Source organism: Antechinus flavipes, chromosome 2 (genome assembly GCF_016432865.1).
Source record: "Antechinus flavipes isolate AdamAnt ecotype Samford, QLD, Australia chromosome 2, AdamAnt_v2, whole genome shotgun sequence".
NCBI lineage: Eukaryota > Metazoa > Chordata > Mammalia > Dasyuromorphia > Dasyuridae > Antechinus > Antechinus flavipes.
The window spans coordinates 577,369,098-577,382,601 of record NC_067399.1 but is presented as its reverse complement, the minus strand read 5'-3'; the positions used below and the strand labels follow the sequence as shown (position 1 = coordinate 577,382,601).

The 13,504-nt window shown below is 36.2% G+C and overlaps 1 protein-coding gene across 4 annotated transcripts in view; it reads right to left on the bottom strand.

Moving 5' to 3' along the window:
* HOMER2 (homer scaffold protein 2) overlaps positions 1 to 13,504 on the bottom strand; it is a 153,417-nt gene that overhangs the window by 55,780 nt on the left and 84,133 nt on the right. For all 4 annotated transcript variants that reach the window (XM_051981195.1, XM_051981196.1, XM_051981198.1 and 1 more), the window contains exon 2: positions 4,906 to 5,062. In XM_051981195.1, coding sequence (XP_051837155.1) covers positions 4,906 to 5,062 — 157 coding nt within the window. The remainder of the gene's footprint in view (positions 1 to 4,905; positions 5,063 to 13,504) is intronic.

Here is a 13,504-nt window from a genome sequence, read left to right as displayed (position 1 = left end):
CTTATGTAATTGTTCAAATAACTGAAGGTCAACATGTAGAAAAGGGAACAGATCTGACTAATATAATCCTGTCTTCTGAAGTTACCCAGTCTAATAGAGAGATTTGGGGATCAATGATATAGCTAGAAGTACTGGATTTGAAGTCAAAGGATCAGGGTCCCAATCCTAGCTTTGCTTATCACCTATACTTGAGAAAATCATGCAAACTTTCTAGACCTTCATTTTCTTTTCTTTTATATGAAGAGGGAGGTAAATTGCATGCTCTTTAAGTTTTAAAGATTCTGTTCCTATGAAGGTACAGAGAAGATTCCTGCATCCAATTGGATTAGACCAGGAAGATTAGACCAGGTGATCTCTAAGCTTCTGTCTCTTGGAAGCTATGACTCAGGTAGAATGAGTATTGAGAAGGACACCTGATAATGAATGAGCAACAATAAAGTACACATTGTACAGACTCAAAAATTTTTGCTGAGTTGAATTGAGAGAGATAAGCAACAATATGCTAGGAAACTGCCACCTTCTCAGTAAAAGAGGTGAAATCAGTAATCAAGAACAAATTTGGTAGGGAGAGTAACAATGAAAGTGTTTTTGGACTGGTGGTAGGTTGAAAGTTATCAAAGAAAGCTATAATGAACCTCAAGATTTTGAAGGTGAACCAGTACCTTATAAACATGAGATCAATGATGTGCCTATGCCTGTTTGTGATATTTCTGAAGTGGAGATAAAGAAGCAATAGCATTGAAAAGGATATGGTCAACATGACTAATGGGTTACCACCATGAATAATGACATCATCAAGGATGACAGGGGACAGGATGGGGCCAAGTATGACTATCATCTATTAAGAGAAAAGGCGTAAGGTGAATAATGATGTTGGTCATTTCAAGTGTAGCCATTTCCCACTCAACGAACTACTTTATTTCCAGATGTTAACTATCTTAAAAAGTGACTCCATGAAATTCACTGTATTTAGGGCATTTCTTCCTCCAGAATATGTCTAAGAATGGGATGCTTGGGGGAAAGAGCAAGAATATTTTATATGCTTTCTTAGGATAATCCAAATTACATTCCATGATGGGTTGGACATAATCAATACCATCCCAAGAATACATTAGTATGTCTGTCCTCTCCAATCATTATCCTGAGGTAGAACCTCATAGTTGTTTTGATTTGCATTTCTGTTATAGTTAAGCATTTTTCTAATTAAAAATATAACTTCATTACAGTAGGACCCTTCCCCTGAGTATCTTAATAAATTTTTGTAGGTATAGGGTTCAATCCTTTGTCTGGCTATCACTATCTCAATGACTCCTAATGTCCAGATTTCAGTTCTCCACAGCAAATCTTATTCCAATGAACTAAGATACAAATAGTGTTACCCTTTAAGTCTTGTGCTAGACCTGGAAATGTAAACTACTTTTCTACTGGTGTCTAACAAGTTAACTAGTAAAATATCGAGATGATTTCCCTTATCTCTGATTTCTCTGTTTTCTGATTTTTATCCTGTTCATCATCCTCTTTTTATATGGAAGGCCCTTAACTATACACTCAGAGTGCTACTAACACTTCACCAAGCGACTAATAGCTCAGCTAACAAAGCTGAAGTACTTTCTCCGGGAAAGTAGTTTTTATCTATAATTAAGTCCAATACATCCCTTGATAGTACAACATTCCAAATTACAAGTATAAACTCATCTCAGGGGTAGTAGATAAACTAACAGGATTAGCTTTAATGGAAGAAAATAGGCCATCTTGAGTCACTACCCTTCTTCAAAATGGTTAGGTGACACCCCAGGAGGGCTCAAGATCAACATCACAGAGAAGTGAAATGATTTGGGGTTTAATAGCTAGCCAAAAATCCCAAGAGAAAGTTTTGTTTTTTTTTTTTTAAAAGGTAATTTGCCTTTTGTTGGCCATATTCAGCAAGTTTCCTTCCAATTCTAAATTTTTATGAAAGTTTAAATCCACACATATGAAATTATAATCTATTAGAACTAATATCAAGAAAATTTTCTATATATATCCAAGATACAACATGGCATAATGGGAATGAATAGTAAGGAGGAAAGAGTTTTCAATTTGGTGCTGCCACTATTAGGCTACCTAACCTTGGGAAAAGTCAGTTTATCAATAATGGCCTTCAGTTTCTTCATTTTTCAAATGAGAAAGTAGAGCCAGATTCTTTCTAAGATTTCTTTGACCTATATGATTCTGTGATTCAAAACATATAAGGAAGAAAGTTATAGAAAATCATATTTTCTATATGGGAGAGTAACATCATTGAAGAAAAAAAGAAAAAAGGAACATCATTTACCAATACTTTGAGGGCACAGACTCTACCCTACACTTCGTTTTTGGGAAGAGCAGTGTCCCCCAAATCACCAGACCTGCTTCCAGCCACAACTCCACAGCTTTTGGTGAGGGGGGAAATTGTTGTGAAGCCACCAACAGTCAGTCAGATAGATACAGGAGTCCTGGGAGGAGCAGCAGCATCTCCCAAATTACTGGCCTTGCTTCTAGCTCAGTCCTCAAAGCCATCATCAGAGAAAGCGACTACTGAGGAGCCAGTCAGCTAAGCCAAAACAGCAAGGTCCCCTGAGGGAGAAACAAGAGGCGGCACAAGCCAGGAAAATCAAATCACCTCCACCCTCACTGCTTTAACCATCATTTATTTCTCTTTAGACTCTCATGGAAATAGGCCAGGACTTTGAGGCCAGGAGCCCTGGGGATAGCAATAAAACCCAAATCACCAAACCCGCTCCTAGCCCAGCTCCCACATCAATCATTGAGGGGACACATCTCTGTAAAAAGCGATACACATTCCTCATCAGCAGCAGGGACAATTGCTGACCAACTGTCACCGACACGCACACGAGCCCTGGCCGCGGCAGCACCTCCCAGACCACCAGTCCTGCTCCGGACCAGTCCCCAAGGTCACAGCCGAAGGAATAACTCCAGAGCAGAAGGGACCAGTTACCAAGACCAACGATAACCAACTGCCAAATGCAGGGCAGGCAAGCCAGCCTCGCTGAAGCAGCAAGCTACTGAGGGGGAAGAACAGAAGCAGCGCGTGCTAGGCAGATGGGAGAACCCCAGCATCATGACCATGATTCCCCTCAGTCCCCCAGGACACAGCTCGGGGCTGAGCCCGAGAGCCTCTGGAAGGGCAGTGCTTCCTCAGCATCCTGGGAGGCAATCTCTGTAGATGAAGCCTGCAAGGGTTAATTGTCAGAGCTACTGAAAACCCAGAAAAAAAGTTCTTGCCACCAAAGTCCTTGGCGTTGTCAAACAGTCCTACATTAGAACCTGATATGATTTTATCAGTGGAAATACCATTAAGGAAAGAGATATTAACAGGTGCTTTGCTACTGCCACCTAAGAACCCACAGGGCTTTTCCATTTGACTTATAGTGGAAACCTTCCATATGTCTGTTGTCTCCTCCGTTAGAATATAAGTGAAATCTGAGAGTAGGGACTGTCTTGCTTTTCTATTTGTATCCCTAGCACTTGGAGTGGTGCTTTGCACACAGTAAACAATTATTAAATACTTTATTCATTCTTTCAAATCCCTTCGGAGTGCAAGGACATGCAGTGAAACTTGCTATAACTGAAGAATCTGTCTTAAGGCAGAGATCACCAAACAGTAGACTGGGATCTCTTACATTTTATTTTATTTTTTTCCAATTGATTGGGATCTATTATGAACCCAAAAGACCATCTAATAATTTACTGCAAGAATGTCCCATTTTCAGATTAGGGAGCAAAACACAGCCTGCAATGATGCTTGCTATGTGCTCACTCTTCCTGATCCAGATGCTCAAGCTTTATTGTGTTAAATAATGTTATAGAAAGATTCATCTGACAGCATATAATGGATAAAGTGGAATTTGAATGGAACATAAAGGGGAAATATCCAGTTAGAAGTTTTCTATAATAGTCTAAGCATGAGATAGTAAGGGTTTACAATATGGTAGTAGTAATAAGAAATAAAAAAGATAAAATAAAAGATGTTTAGTTACTGGGTAAGAGTTGTTGGATAAGCTAAGTAGTTACTGGATAAGAGAGAAGCAGATTCAATAATAATTCCAGTTTTCAAATCTGATAGACTAAAAAACACAGAAATAGGAAAATTGAGAATTAGGAAAAGGTATTTTGTTGTTGTTGTAAAAATAAGTGGAAAGATTGGAGATGACTAGTTTCATTTTAAGTATCTTCAGTTTAATGTGATCACAGGTTAAGTCTGAAAATAGACATAAGGACTGAGGATGGAGTTCAGGGCTGAAAATATAATTTTATATAATTTTTGGGTCTAGTTTCATATAGTTTTAATTACTTTCTACAGAAGCATTATGCCATACAAATATGTGTCAAATTTGTGATTTCAAGGAATAAGAAAAATAAAAAAAATAAGAAAAATGCAAAGTTGATCTAATTACAGCATTTTTGAGAACGTACAAAGCAATGTAGTAGATACACACACAAAAGGTAAAAGACATGTGTCCCAACACACTGCTATTCTGGGTCGTGACTTTGGCTTGGCTCAAGGATTACTCTCATTATGTTAACATAGCTAACTGCAAAACAGGTAACCTCTTTCTAAGTAATAGAAAAGTTATGAATGGCCAGCTGCTATGAGTGGCTGTATCATTCCTCAATGTACTAAGGCAGACAAAACGGTCTGGGATCTTTTATTAAGTATTTTTGAGTAGCCAATCAAAAGGAGGTTAAATAAGACTCAATACAGGGGTGGGTAAAAAGCCCTTTGCCCTCAGATATTGTACTCATGAATATTAATCAGCCATTCCAGTGGTAGCTCAGTTCCCCATCTTCTTCTGAGTGAGGGAGCCCTGGTATACATCAACAGGTAGTTAAGTCATGGACATGGACGCTAGTGCATCCTCCTACCTTGGCTCCATCCACACTGATAATCCGATAGCTGTTTCTTGTGCTGTCATAGAAGTAGGAAACGGTGACTGCCTGCTTGCTTGCAGGCATCCAGTTCTTCTTAGTGCTGGGGTCTATTTGGAAAACATGTGCTCTGGTGGTGAAGATGGGTTGTTCTCTGAAATAGGGAGAGATAGGAGAAACAAACATATGAGTTTGTGAAAGATGACACATTCCCTGCTTTTTCAAAGCACTGCATAACAAGAAGATTTCTTTTTAAACCTTGCCTTCAGAAATACTGGAATTAATGAGTCTCCTGGGAATAAAGCCAAAGAAGTATTTTTTAAAAAATACAACAAATAAAATATTAATAAATCATTAAAGGAAGTTTGTTGGTTGCTGGTTGCTATTTGTGTGTGTGTGTGTGTGTGTGTGTGTGTGTGTGTGTGTTTTAAGCAGGTTGTAAAATTGCTGAGAGCTAGAGTAGTTAATTGATAATCAAGCAATTTTATATATTTTCCCCCCAGAATCTTGAGTTTTAAAGTAAAGATAGGCATCAGGAGGAGGTAAGATCGTTGTGCAGGGAGGAATCACCAACAAATCCATCTCTTATCCCGTGCACCTCTTGTCCCCCAAACTCCATTCAAACCATGTGCCAATGTAGAGAAGCAGGCCCACCAAAAAAAACAAAAAAACAAAAAAACCTCTGGTATAGAGAAAGGCATAGACTTGGACTAGTCACTTAACTACTGTGGGTCTCCATTTCCTTACTGTATAATGAAAGAGCTGAACTAGAGTCTCTCTTTTAGCTCTAAATCCCCCTATCCTATGACATAAAGTATTTTCTTCAATGAATTACATCATTCCTTTCTCCCTCCTCCTCTTTACAATCTTTCCCATTTCTTTCACACATCAGGCTTGAAAACGTAAGAGTCTTCTTTGACTCATCTCTCTTCCTCTCTATAACCAGTGAGTATATACTAAAAATACTTTTTGCTTCCAAAGTTTTCTGGTACCTTCTCCATCCATTCATCCCTGTTCATTCCCCACTGCCACTACCACCCCTAGTCTATCCAGGGCTCCAACCCTTGTTTAATAAACTGATGTCTTCCTACCACACTCCTTCCTTCATATAGGTTCTCCTGCAAAGGAAATCACATTGTCTTCCCCTTGGTTGCCTGTGTCATAATCAACCACCTTTGTTGAATTTCTGGATGATCCTTGACAAATCCCATCCCAACTGTTCATATTTACTACTATTCTTCAGCATGAATACATTGTTCTAAGCAGGTCAGGTTCCTTATTATCCACCAAATTTGCCATGATATATGATATATGCCTTCCTTTTAGTTTTTACATATGCTTTTATTCTCCCAGAAAAGTATGTCCTTCTTTTCTCCATCTACCCATTCCTACCCATTCTAAAAGGTTCAGGGCAAGCCTTACTTTTTTCCAAACTGAATAACACTCCCTTCTCTGAATTTCTATTACACTAAAAGTCTAAACTAAACATTTAGTTTTTCTCCATTTCATGTCTTGATTCTCCATCATAAAGGACTTGAAGGTAAAAATGACTGCCTTATATTTCTTATGCATTCCTCATCTGACCTAACCAAGTGCTAGGTATAAAGTAATAAATTTTCATTAGATCCTTGATTGATAACCATTCAAGAAGCATCTACTAAGTTCTTGCTATGTGAATGGGGTCATAGATTTAGAAATAGAAAGGAGTGTAGCATTCACCTGATCCAAACTTTTTATTTTATTCCAGGAACTATTTCATGAATTGAAATCCCATAAAGAAATTAATATTGAGGCAATATTTTGAAAGAAAGACACATATCTTTTCATTGCCTCCTAATTTCCCAAGGATAGATCAGGTTTTACTAAATCATGGAAATATACATTAGAAAAAGCTTAGTAGCCTGCAATTTCCAGGTCTAACCTAGAATTTAGAAAGTAACAATCTTAAGGGAAATTTTTAAAATTAAGAACTCATTACTATCAATGTGTTCATTCTAACATGATTTTACAGTTTGAGACTCAAACTTTTTTTAACTCAAACTCATTTTTAATTCATTATGGTTGACTGTTATCAATTCAAATACCATATTTTTTTAAAAGATGCAGAAATAATGAAATCCTTCCTGATTGTTAATTGAGGAAGAATGAAGAAGTTAAGGAATATATCAGAATATCCTTTTGATCTTTTCTTCTTTTCTTCTTTCAAGTGAAGAAGCAGCATTTGGTTAGGAAAGAAATTAGGCTTGCCTAGATAACTATTTTAAATCTGAAGGATCCTCTTTGCAGATGATATGATATGATAGTATACTTAGAGAACCCCAGAGACGCTACTAAAAAGCTATTAGAAATAATTCATAACTTTAGCAAAGTTGCAGGATACAAAATAAATCCCCATAAATCCTCAGCATTTTTATACATCACCAACAAAATCCAACAGCAAGAAATACAAAGAGAAATTCCATTCAAAATAACTGTCGACAGCATAAAATATTTGGGAATCTATCCACCAAAGGAAAATCAGGAATTATATGAGCAAAATTACAAAAAACTTTCCACACAAATAAAATTAGACTTAAATAATTGGAAAAATATTAAGTGCTCTTGGATAGGCCGAGCGAATATAATAAAGATGACAATACTCCCTAAACTAATTTATTTATTTAGTGCTATATTAATGATCTAGAAAAAATAATAATAAAAATCATATGGAAGAACAAAAGGTTGAGGATCTCAAGGGAATTAATGGGAAAAAAATCAAATGAAAGTGGCCTAGCTGTTCCTGATCTAAAACTATATTATAAAGCAGCAGTCACCATAATCATTTGGTATTGGCTTAGAAATAGATTAGTTGATCAGTGGAAAAGGTTAGGTTCACAAGACAAAATAGTCAACTATAGTAATCTAGTGTTTGGCAAACCTAAAGATCCTAACTTTTGGGATAAGAATTCATTATTTGACAAAAACTGCTGGGAAAACTGGAAATTAGTATGGCAGAAATTAGGCATGGACCCACACTTAACACTATATACCAAGATAAGATCAAAATGGGTCCATGATTTAGGCATAAAGAACAAGATTATAAATAAATTAGAGGAATATAGGATAGTTTATCTCTCAGACTTGTGGAAGAGGAAGAAATTTGTGACCAAAGATGAACTAGAGACATCACTGATCACAAAATAGAAAATTTTGATTATATCAAATTAAAAAGCCTTTGTACAAACAAAACTAACGCAAACAACATTAGAAGGGAAGCATCAAACTCGAAAAACACCTTCACAGTTAAAGGTTCTGATAAAGGCCTCATTTTCAAAATACATAGAGAATTGACTCTAAAAGAAATCAAGCCATTCTCCAATTGATAAATGGTCAAAGGATATGAACAGACAATTTTCAGATGATGAAATTGAAACTATTACCACCCATATGAAAGAGTGTTCCAAATCATTATTGATCAGAGAAATGCAAATTAAGACAACTCTGAGATACCGCTACACACCTGTCAGATTGGCTAAGATGACAGGAAAAAATAATGATGAATGTTGGAGGGGATGCGGGAAAACCGGAACACTAATGCATTGTTGGTGGAGTTGTGAACGAATCCAACCATTCTGGAGAGCAATCTGGAATTATGCCCAAAAAGTTATCAAGCTGTGCATACCCTTTGATCCAGCAGTGTTTCTCCTGGGTTTATACCCCAAAGAAATACTAAAGAAGGGAAAGGGACCTGTATGTGCCAAAATGTTTGTGGCAGCCCTGTTTGTAGTGGCTAGAAACTGGAAAATGAATGGATGCCCATCAATTGGAGAATGGCTGGGTAAATTGTGGTATATGAATATTATGGAATATTATTGTTCTGTAAGAAATGACCAGCAGGATGAATACAGAGAGGCTTGGAGAAACCTACATGAACTGATGCTGAGTGAAATGAGCAGAACCAGGAAATCATTATACACTTCGACAACGATATTGTATGAGGACATATTTTGATGGAAGTGGATTTCTTTGACAAAGAGACCTAACTGAGTTTCAATTGATAAATGATGGGCAGAAGCAGCTACACCCAAAGAAAGAACACTGGGAAACAAATGTGAACTATCTGCATTTTTGTTTTTCTTCCCGGGTTATTTTTACCTTCTGAATCCAATTCTCCCTGTGCAACAAGAGAACTGTTCGGTTCTGCAAACATATATTGTATCTAGGCTATACTGCAACATATCCAACATATATAAGACTGCTTGCCATCTAGGGGAGGGGGTGGAGGGAGGGAGGGGAAAAATCGGAACAGAAACGAGTGCAAGGGATAATGTTGTAAAAAAAAATTACCCTGGCATGGATTCTGTCAATATAAAGTTATTATTAAATAAAAATTAAAAAAAAAAAAGAAAGAAAGAAAGAAACTATTTCCACTTATATGAAAGTGTTCCAAATCACTATTGATCAGAGAAATGCAAATTAAGACAACTCTGAGATACCACTACACACCTGTCAGATTGGCTAAAATGACAGGAAAAAATAATGATGAATGTTGGAGGGGATGTGGGAAAACTGAGACATTGGATGCATTGTTGATGGAGTTGTGAACGAATCCAACCATCCAGAGCAATCTGGAATTATGCCCCAAAAGTTATCAAACTGTGCATACCTTTTAATCCATCAGTGTTTCTACTGGGCTTATACCCCAACAAGACTAAAGAAGGGAAAGGGACCTGTATGTGCCAAAATGCTTGAGGCAGCCCTGTTTGTAGTGGCTAGAAACTGGAAATTGAATGGATGCCCATCAATTGGAGAATGGTTGAGTAAATTGTGGTATATGAATGTTATGGAATATTATTGTTCTGTAAGAAATGACCAGCAGGATGAATACAGAGTGGCTTGGAGACACTTACACGAACTGATGCTGAGTGAAATGAGCAGAACCAGGAGATCATTGCATACTTCAACAACGATACCGTATGAGGATGTATTCTGATGGAAGTGGATTTCTTTGACAAAGAGACCTGAGTTTTTGATGAATGATGGACAGAAGCAGCTACACCCAAAGAAAGAACACTGGGAAATGAATATCAACTGTTTGCATTTTGTTTTTCTTCCAGGGTTATTTTTACCTTCTGAATCCAATTCTCCCTGTGCAAGAAGAGAATTGTTCGGTTCTACACACATATATTGTATCTAAAACATATCTGTAACATATTTAACATGTATAGGACTGCTTGCCATGTGAGGGAGGGAGTGGAAGGAGGGAAGGGAAAAATCGGAACAGAAGTGAGTGCAAGAGATAATGTTGTAAAAAATTACCCTGGCATGGGTTCTGTCAATAAAAAGTTACAATTATTTAAAAAAAAAAAAATCTGAAAAATCCAAACTAATTCTGGTAGCTTTATTCATGCCATTCTTTATTCAAATCCTCTACCCTACATCCAGTCCTACCTTCTCATTCCAAAATGTCCCTCCCTTTTTCAGGTGCCATTCAAGTTTACAATTTCTATTCCTTAATAATCTTAAGCAAGCAGTAGTTTGATTAACAAAACAATTCAAAATAAGGCTTATTTTCAGCTTCTACTTCCCACTTCATTCCCAGCTTCCCATTTAGACTTCCCAAGAGTCAAAATATATCAAATCAGCCCTGTAACCAAACACCATTAAACTCTGAAATCAACTAGGGACCCAATAGGGCTCGATAAAAACCAAAGTAATCACTAGTGTGGAAAAGGTAGACTGTCATAACAATCCCCAAAACAATCTGAATCACAAATCTGTAGGCATGAATGGTCTCCTACTTGGAGTCACCTATCCTGGGAAAATTGCTCTTAAAAACTATCCTTTAAAAATTTGATTCGAGAAGTCTTCCTGTGAGCAGATTAATATTTTAAACATCTTAATTTGAAAGATGGGACTTCTACTTAATTAATGTTAATATAAAAGTACCAAAGTACTACCTTGAAAAATTAACATTTTTCATTTTTTAAAGGTTTTTACCTTGGAATATAATATTCTATTGGACTTGGTGAATAACATTCACTGTGAAATTTATGATTATTTTTTGAGAAACAGCACCTGATAGTTTCCTTTAGTTATAGCTAAGAGGCCCCAGAGTATTGTGGCTGCTATGATGTTTTAGTTATAAAACATTATTAAATATTGACATTAATTTCTATAAAATAGTTGGTAATTTCATTAAAGCACCCATATGCTAATTTTCTCAAGTCATTTATACAAGAAAGCATCAGAGTTAGGGGTCCAGAAACATTGCGGCTACTATAATGATTCAGTGATTAAAAAAAAAAATACCATTAAACATTAAAATTATTTTCTGTAAAATGGTAATTTCACTAAAGAACCAGTATAGAATTATAGGAGCATAATTGAGTGAAAATCATTAAGTTTAGAGAGTTTAGTATCTTGAAGATAGTCATCAAGCACTTTCATTTTCTAGAATAAGAAAATGAAGCCCAGAGTGGCAAAGCAATCAGCCCAAAGTTGCATGATTCATTAATGGTACCATTGCTATAGATCCCAGACTTTCTGACTTCTGGAGTCCAGGATTTTTCTATTATCCTTTCTATACGAACACACACACACACACACACACACACTTATTTTTATAGCCTTCTCTAGTCAAAAATACAATCCACATTATAATCATACCACTTCCTATTTTATCATTTGGAACTTAAATAGCCAGAACAAATATGAACCTGAGGAATTAAATTGCACTGAGCCTCATCACTTAAAAAGCTTCCTTGGTTTAAAAAAAAAAAAGACAGCAAATAAGGGTAGAAATAAACTACCTACACTGAATAAGATAAAATGGAAAAACAACTGTAGCCCCACACTATGACTTTTAACTAGATGGGCAGCTCAATGAATAAGTTCATAAATATATATATTTTTTTTGAGCAAGTACTATGGATGGACAGACAATAAGCTAGGCCTAAAATTGATTAGGGGATCAAACTGGGTTGTGTGTGGGAAACTGGGCAACGCTTTCAACAATCCTCAGATGTTCATTAACATTTCTTTAACACTAATATACTTTAGTGAGCCTACATGATTATGAATCATGGAACATAGTTATCTTGGAAAAAATGGAGATTATAAATGACCAAAGGGGCAATGAAATGCATATGGTTGGTATATGCTATCAGCAATGATTTGCGCAGAGAAAGAACATAGTAGAAAATATAATTGAGGATATGTATGGCCAAGAAAGTCTGTGTGTGGAACACAAATAAGAAATAACAGATGGGTAGCTTGAATGCTACTCTGGTTCTCTCTGACATATTAAAAGAGTCATAGGAAAGCTGCTTAGTAAATTGGATGGATCTTCTATGGAAGGTTATGGATAAGAACTGTACATAATGTGGCATTATAGAAGGACAGCATAAACATTGGTGGATGAAATAGACCCTAATGAAATACCAGATTCTTCAAATTATTCAAAAAATATTAAGAGGCTCTATTTTCTATCTGAACAGTTAGATTTATGAATGAACTATCTCATTTCTAAATATATTATAATAAATATAATATAAAATTATAGAGATCCATGCTGATGATGATTGATTAAGAAAGAAAGAAAGAAAGAAAGAAAGAAAGAAAGAAAGAAAGAAAGAAAGAAAGAAAGAAAGAAAGAAAGAAAAGAAAAGAAAAGGAAGAACATTATATATAATTTTAATTTAGGAGAAATCCACATGTCTATCTACAAGTAAAGATGAGAGAAATTTCTTACAACTTGTCAGTTTAAGAGCTTCCTATAAAAAGCCATGGGAAACGAGAGAGTTGTTTAGAACTGAAATATATCTAAGAGTTTAGATTTCAGATAATAGTGGAAATCTAACTATCCCTCCTTCCCTTTAAAGCTCAGCTCAGACTCTATCTTGTACATGAAGCCTATCCTGCTTTACTCAGCTTCTGGTGCCTCCCTACTGAAATGCCTTGGTACATGCTTATTTGTGTAGATGTGGTCTCCTCTGAGAGAACATAATTCCTTGAGGACAGGGATTGTAGTATTTTGTTTTTTGCTTTGTATCTCCAGCATGTGGCTTGGTACAGGCAACATAGTAAGCCAGTAAGCTGGTAGTTTTTCAGAACATGAAACCATGTTTCCTTTTGTACTATTTTTTAAAATTTCCCTTTTTATTATTGTTATCTTGTACTTTTATGGAAGATGCTAGATGGTAAAACGGATAGAGCCCCTGGTCTGACACTTACTAGCTGTGTGACCCTGACCAAGTCACTTAAACCTATTTGTCTCTGTTTCCTAATTTGTAAAATGAATTGGAAAAGGGAATAACAAACCAATTTCAGTATCTTTGCCCCGAATGTGAAGAACAGCAAAAATCTTGTATTTTGTTAACAGAAGAAAATAGAACAATTGCCAAAAACATTTCAACGGCTTTCTCTTTCATAATGAACCGCTCATTACCCTTGGACCCTAACATCATAATCCCTAAGGTGATTTCAATGAAGTAGAAAAGAAACTAAAGCACAAAGACAAGACAAGCATCCAGAACAGACCAAATACATTTAAAAGGGATGTGTGCTGAAGGTAATATAGTTGTGAAGGCATTGAGGTCCCTGTAAACAAAGCATG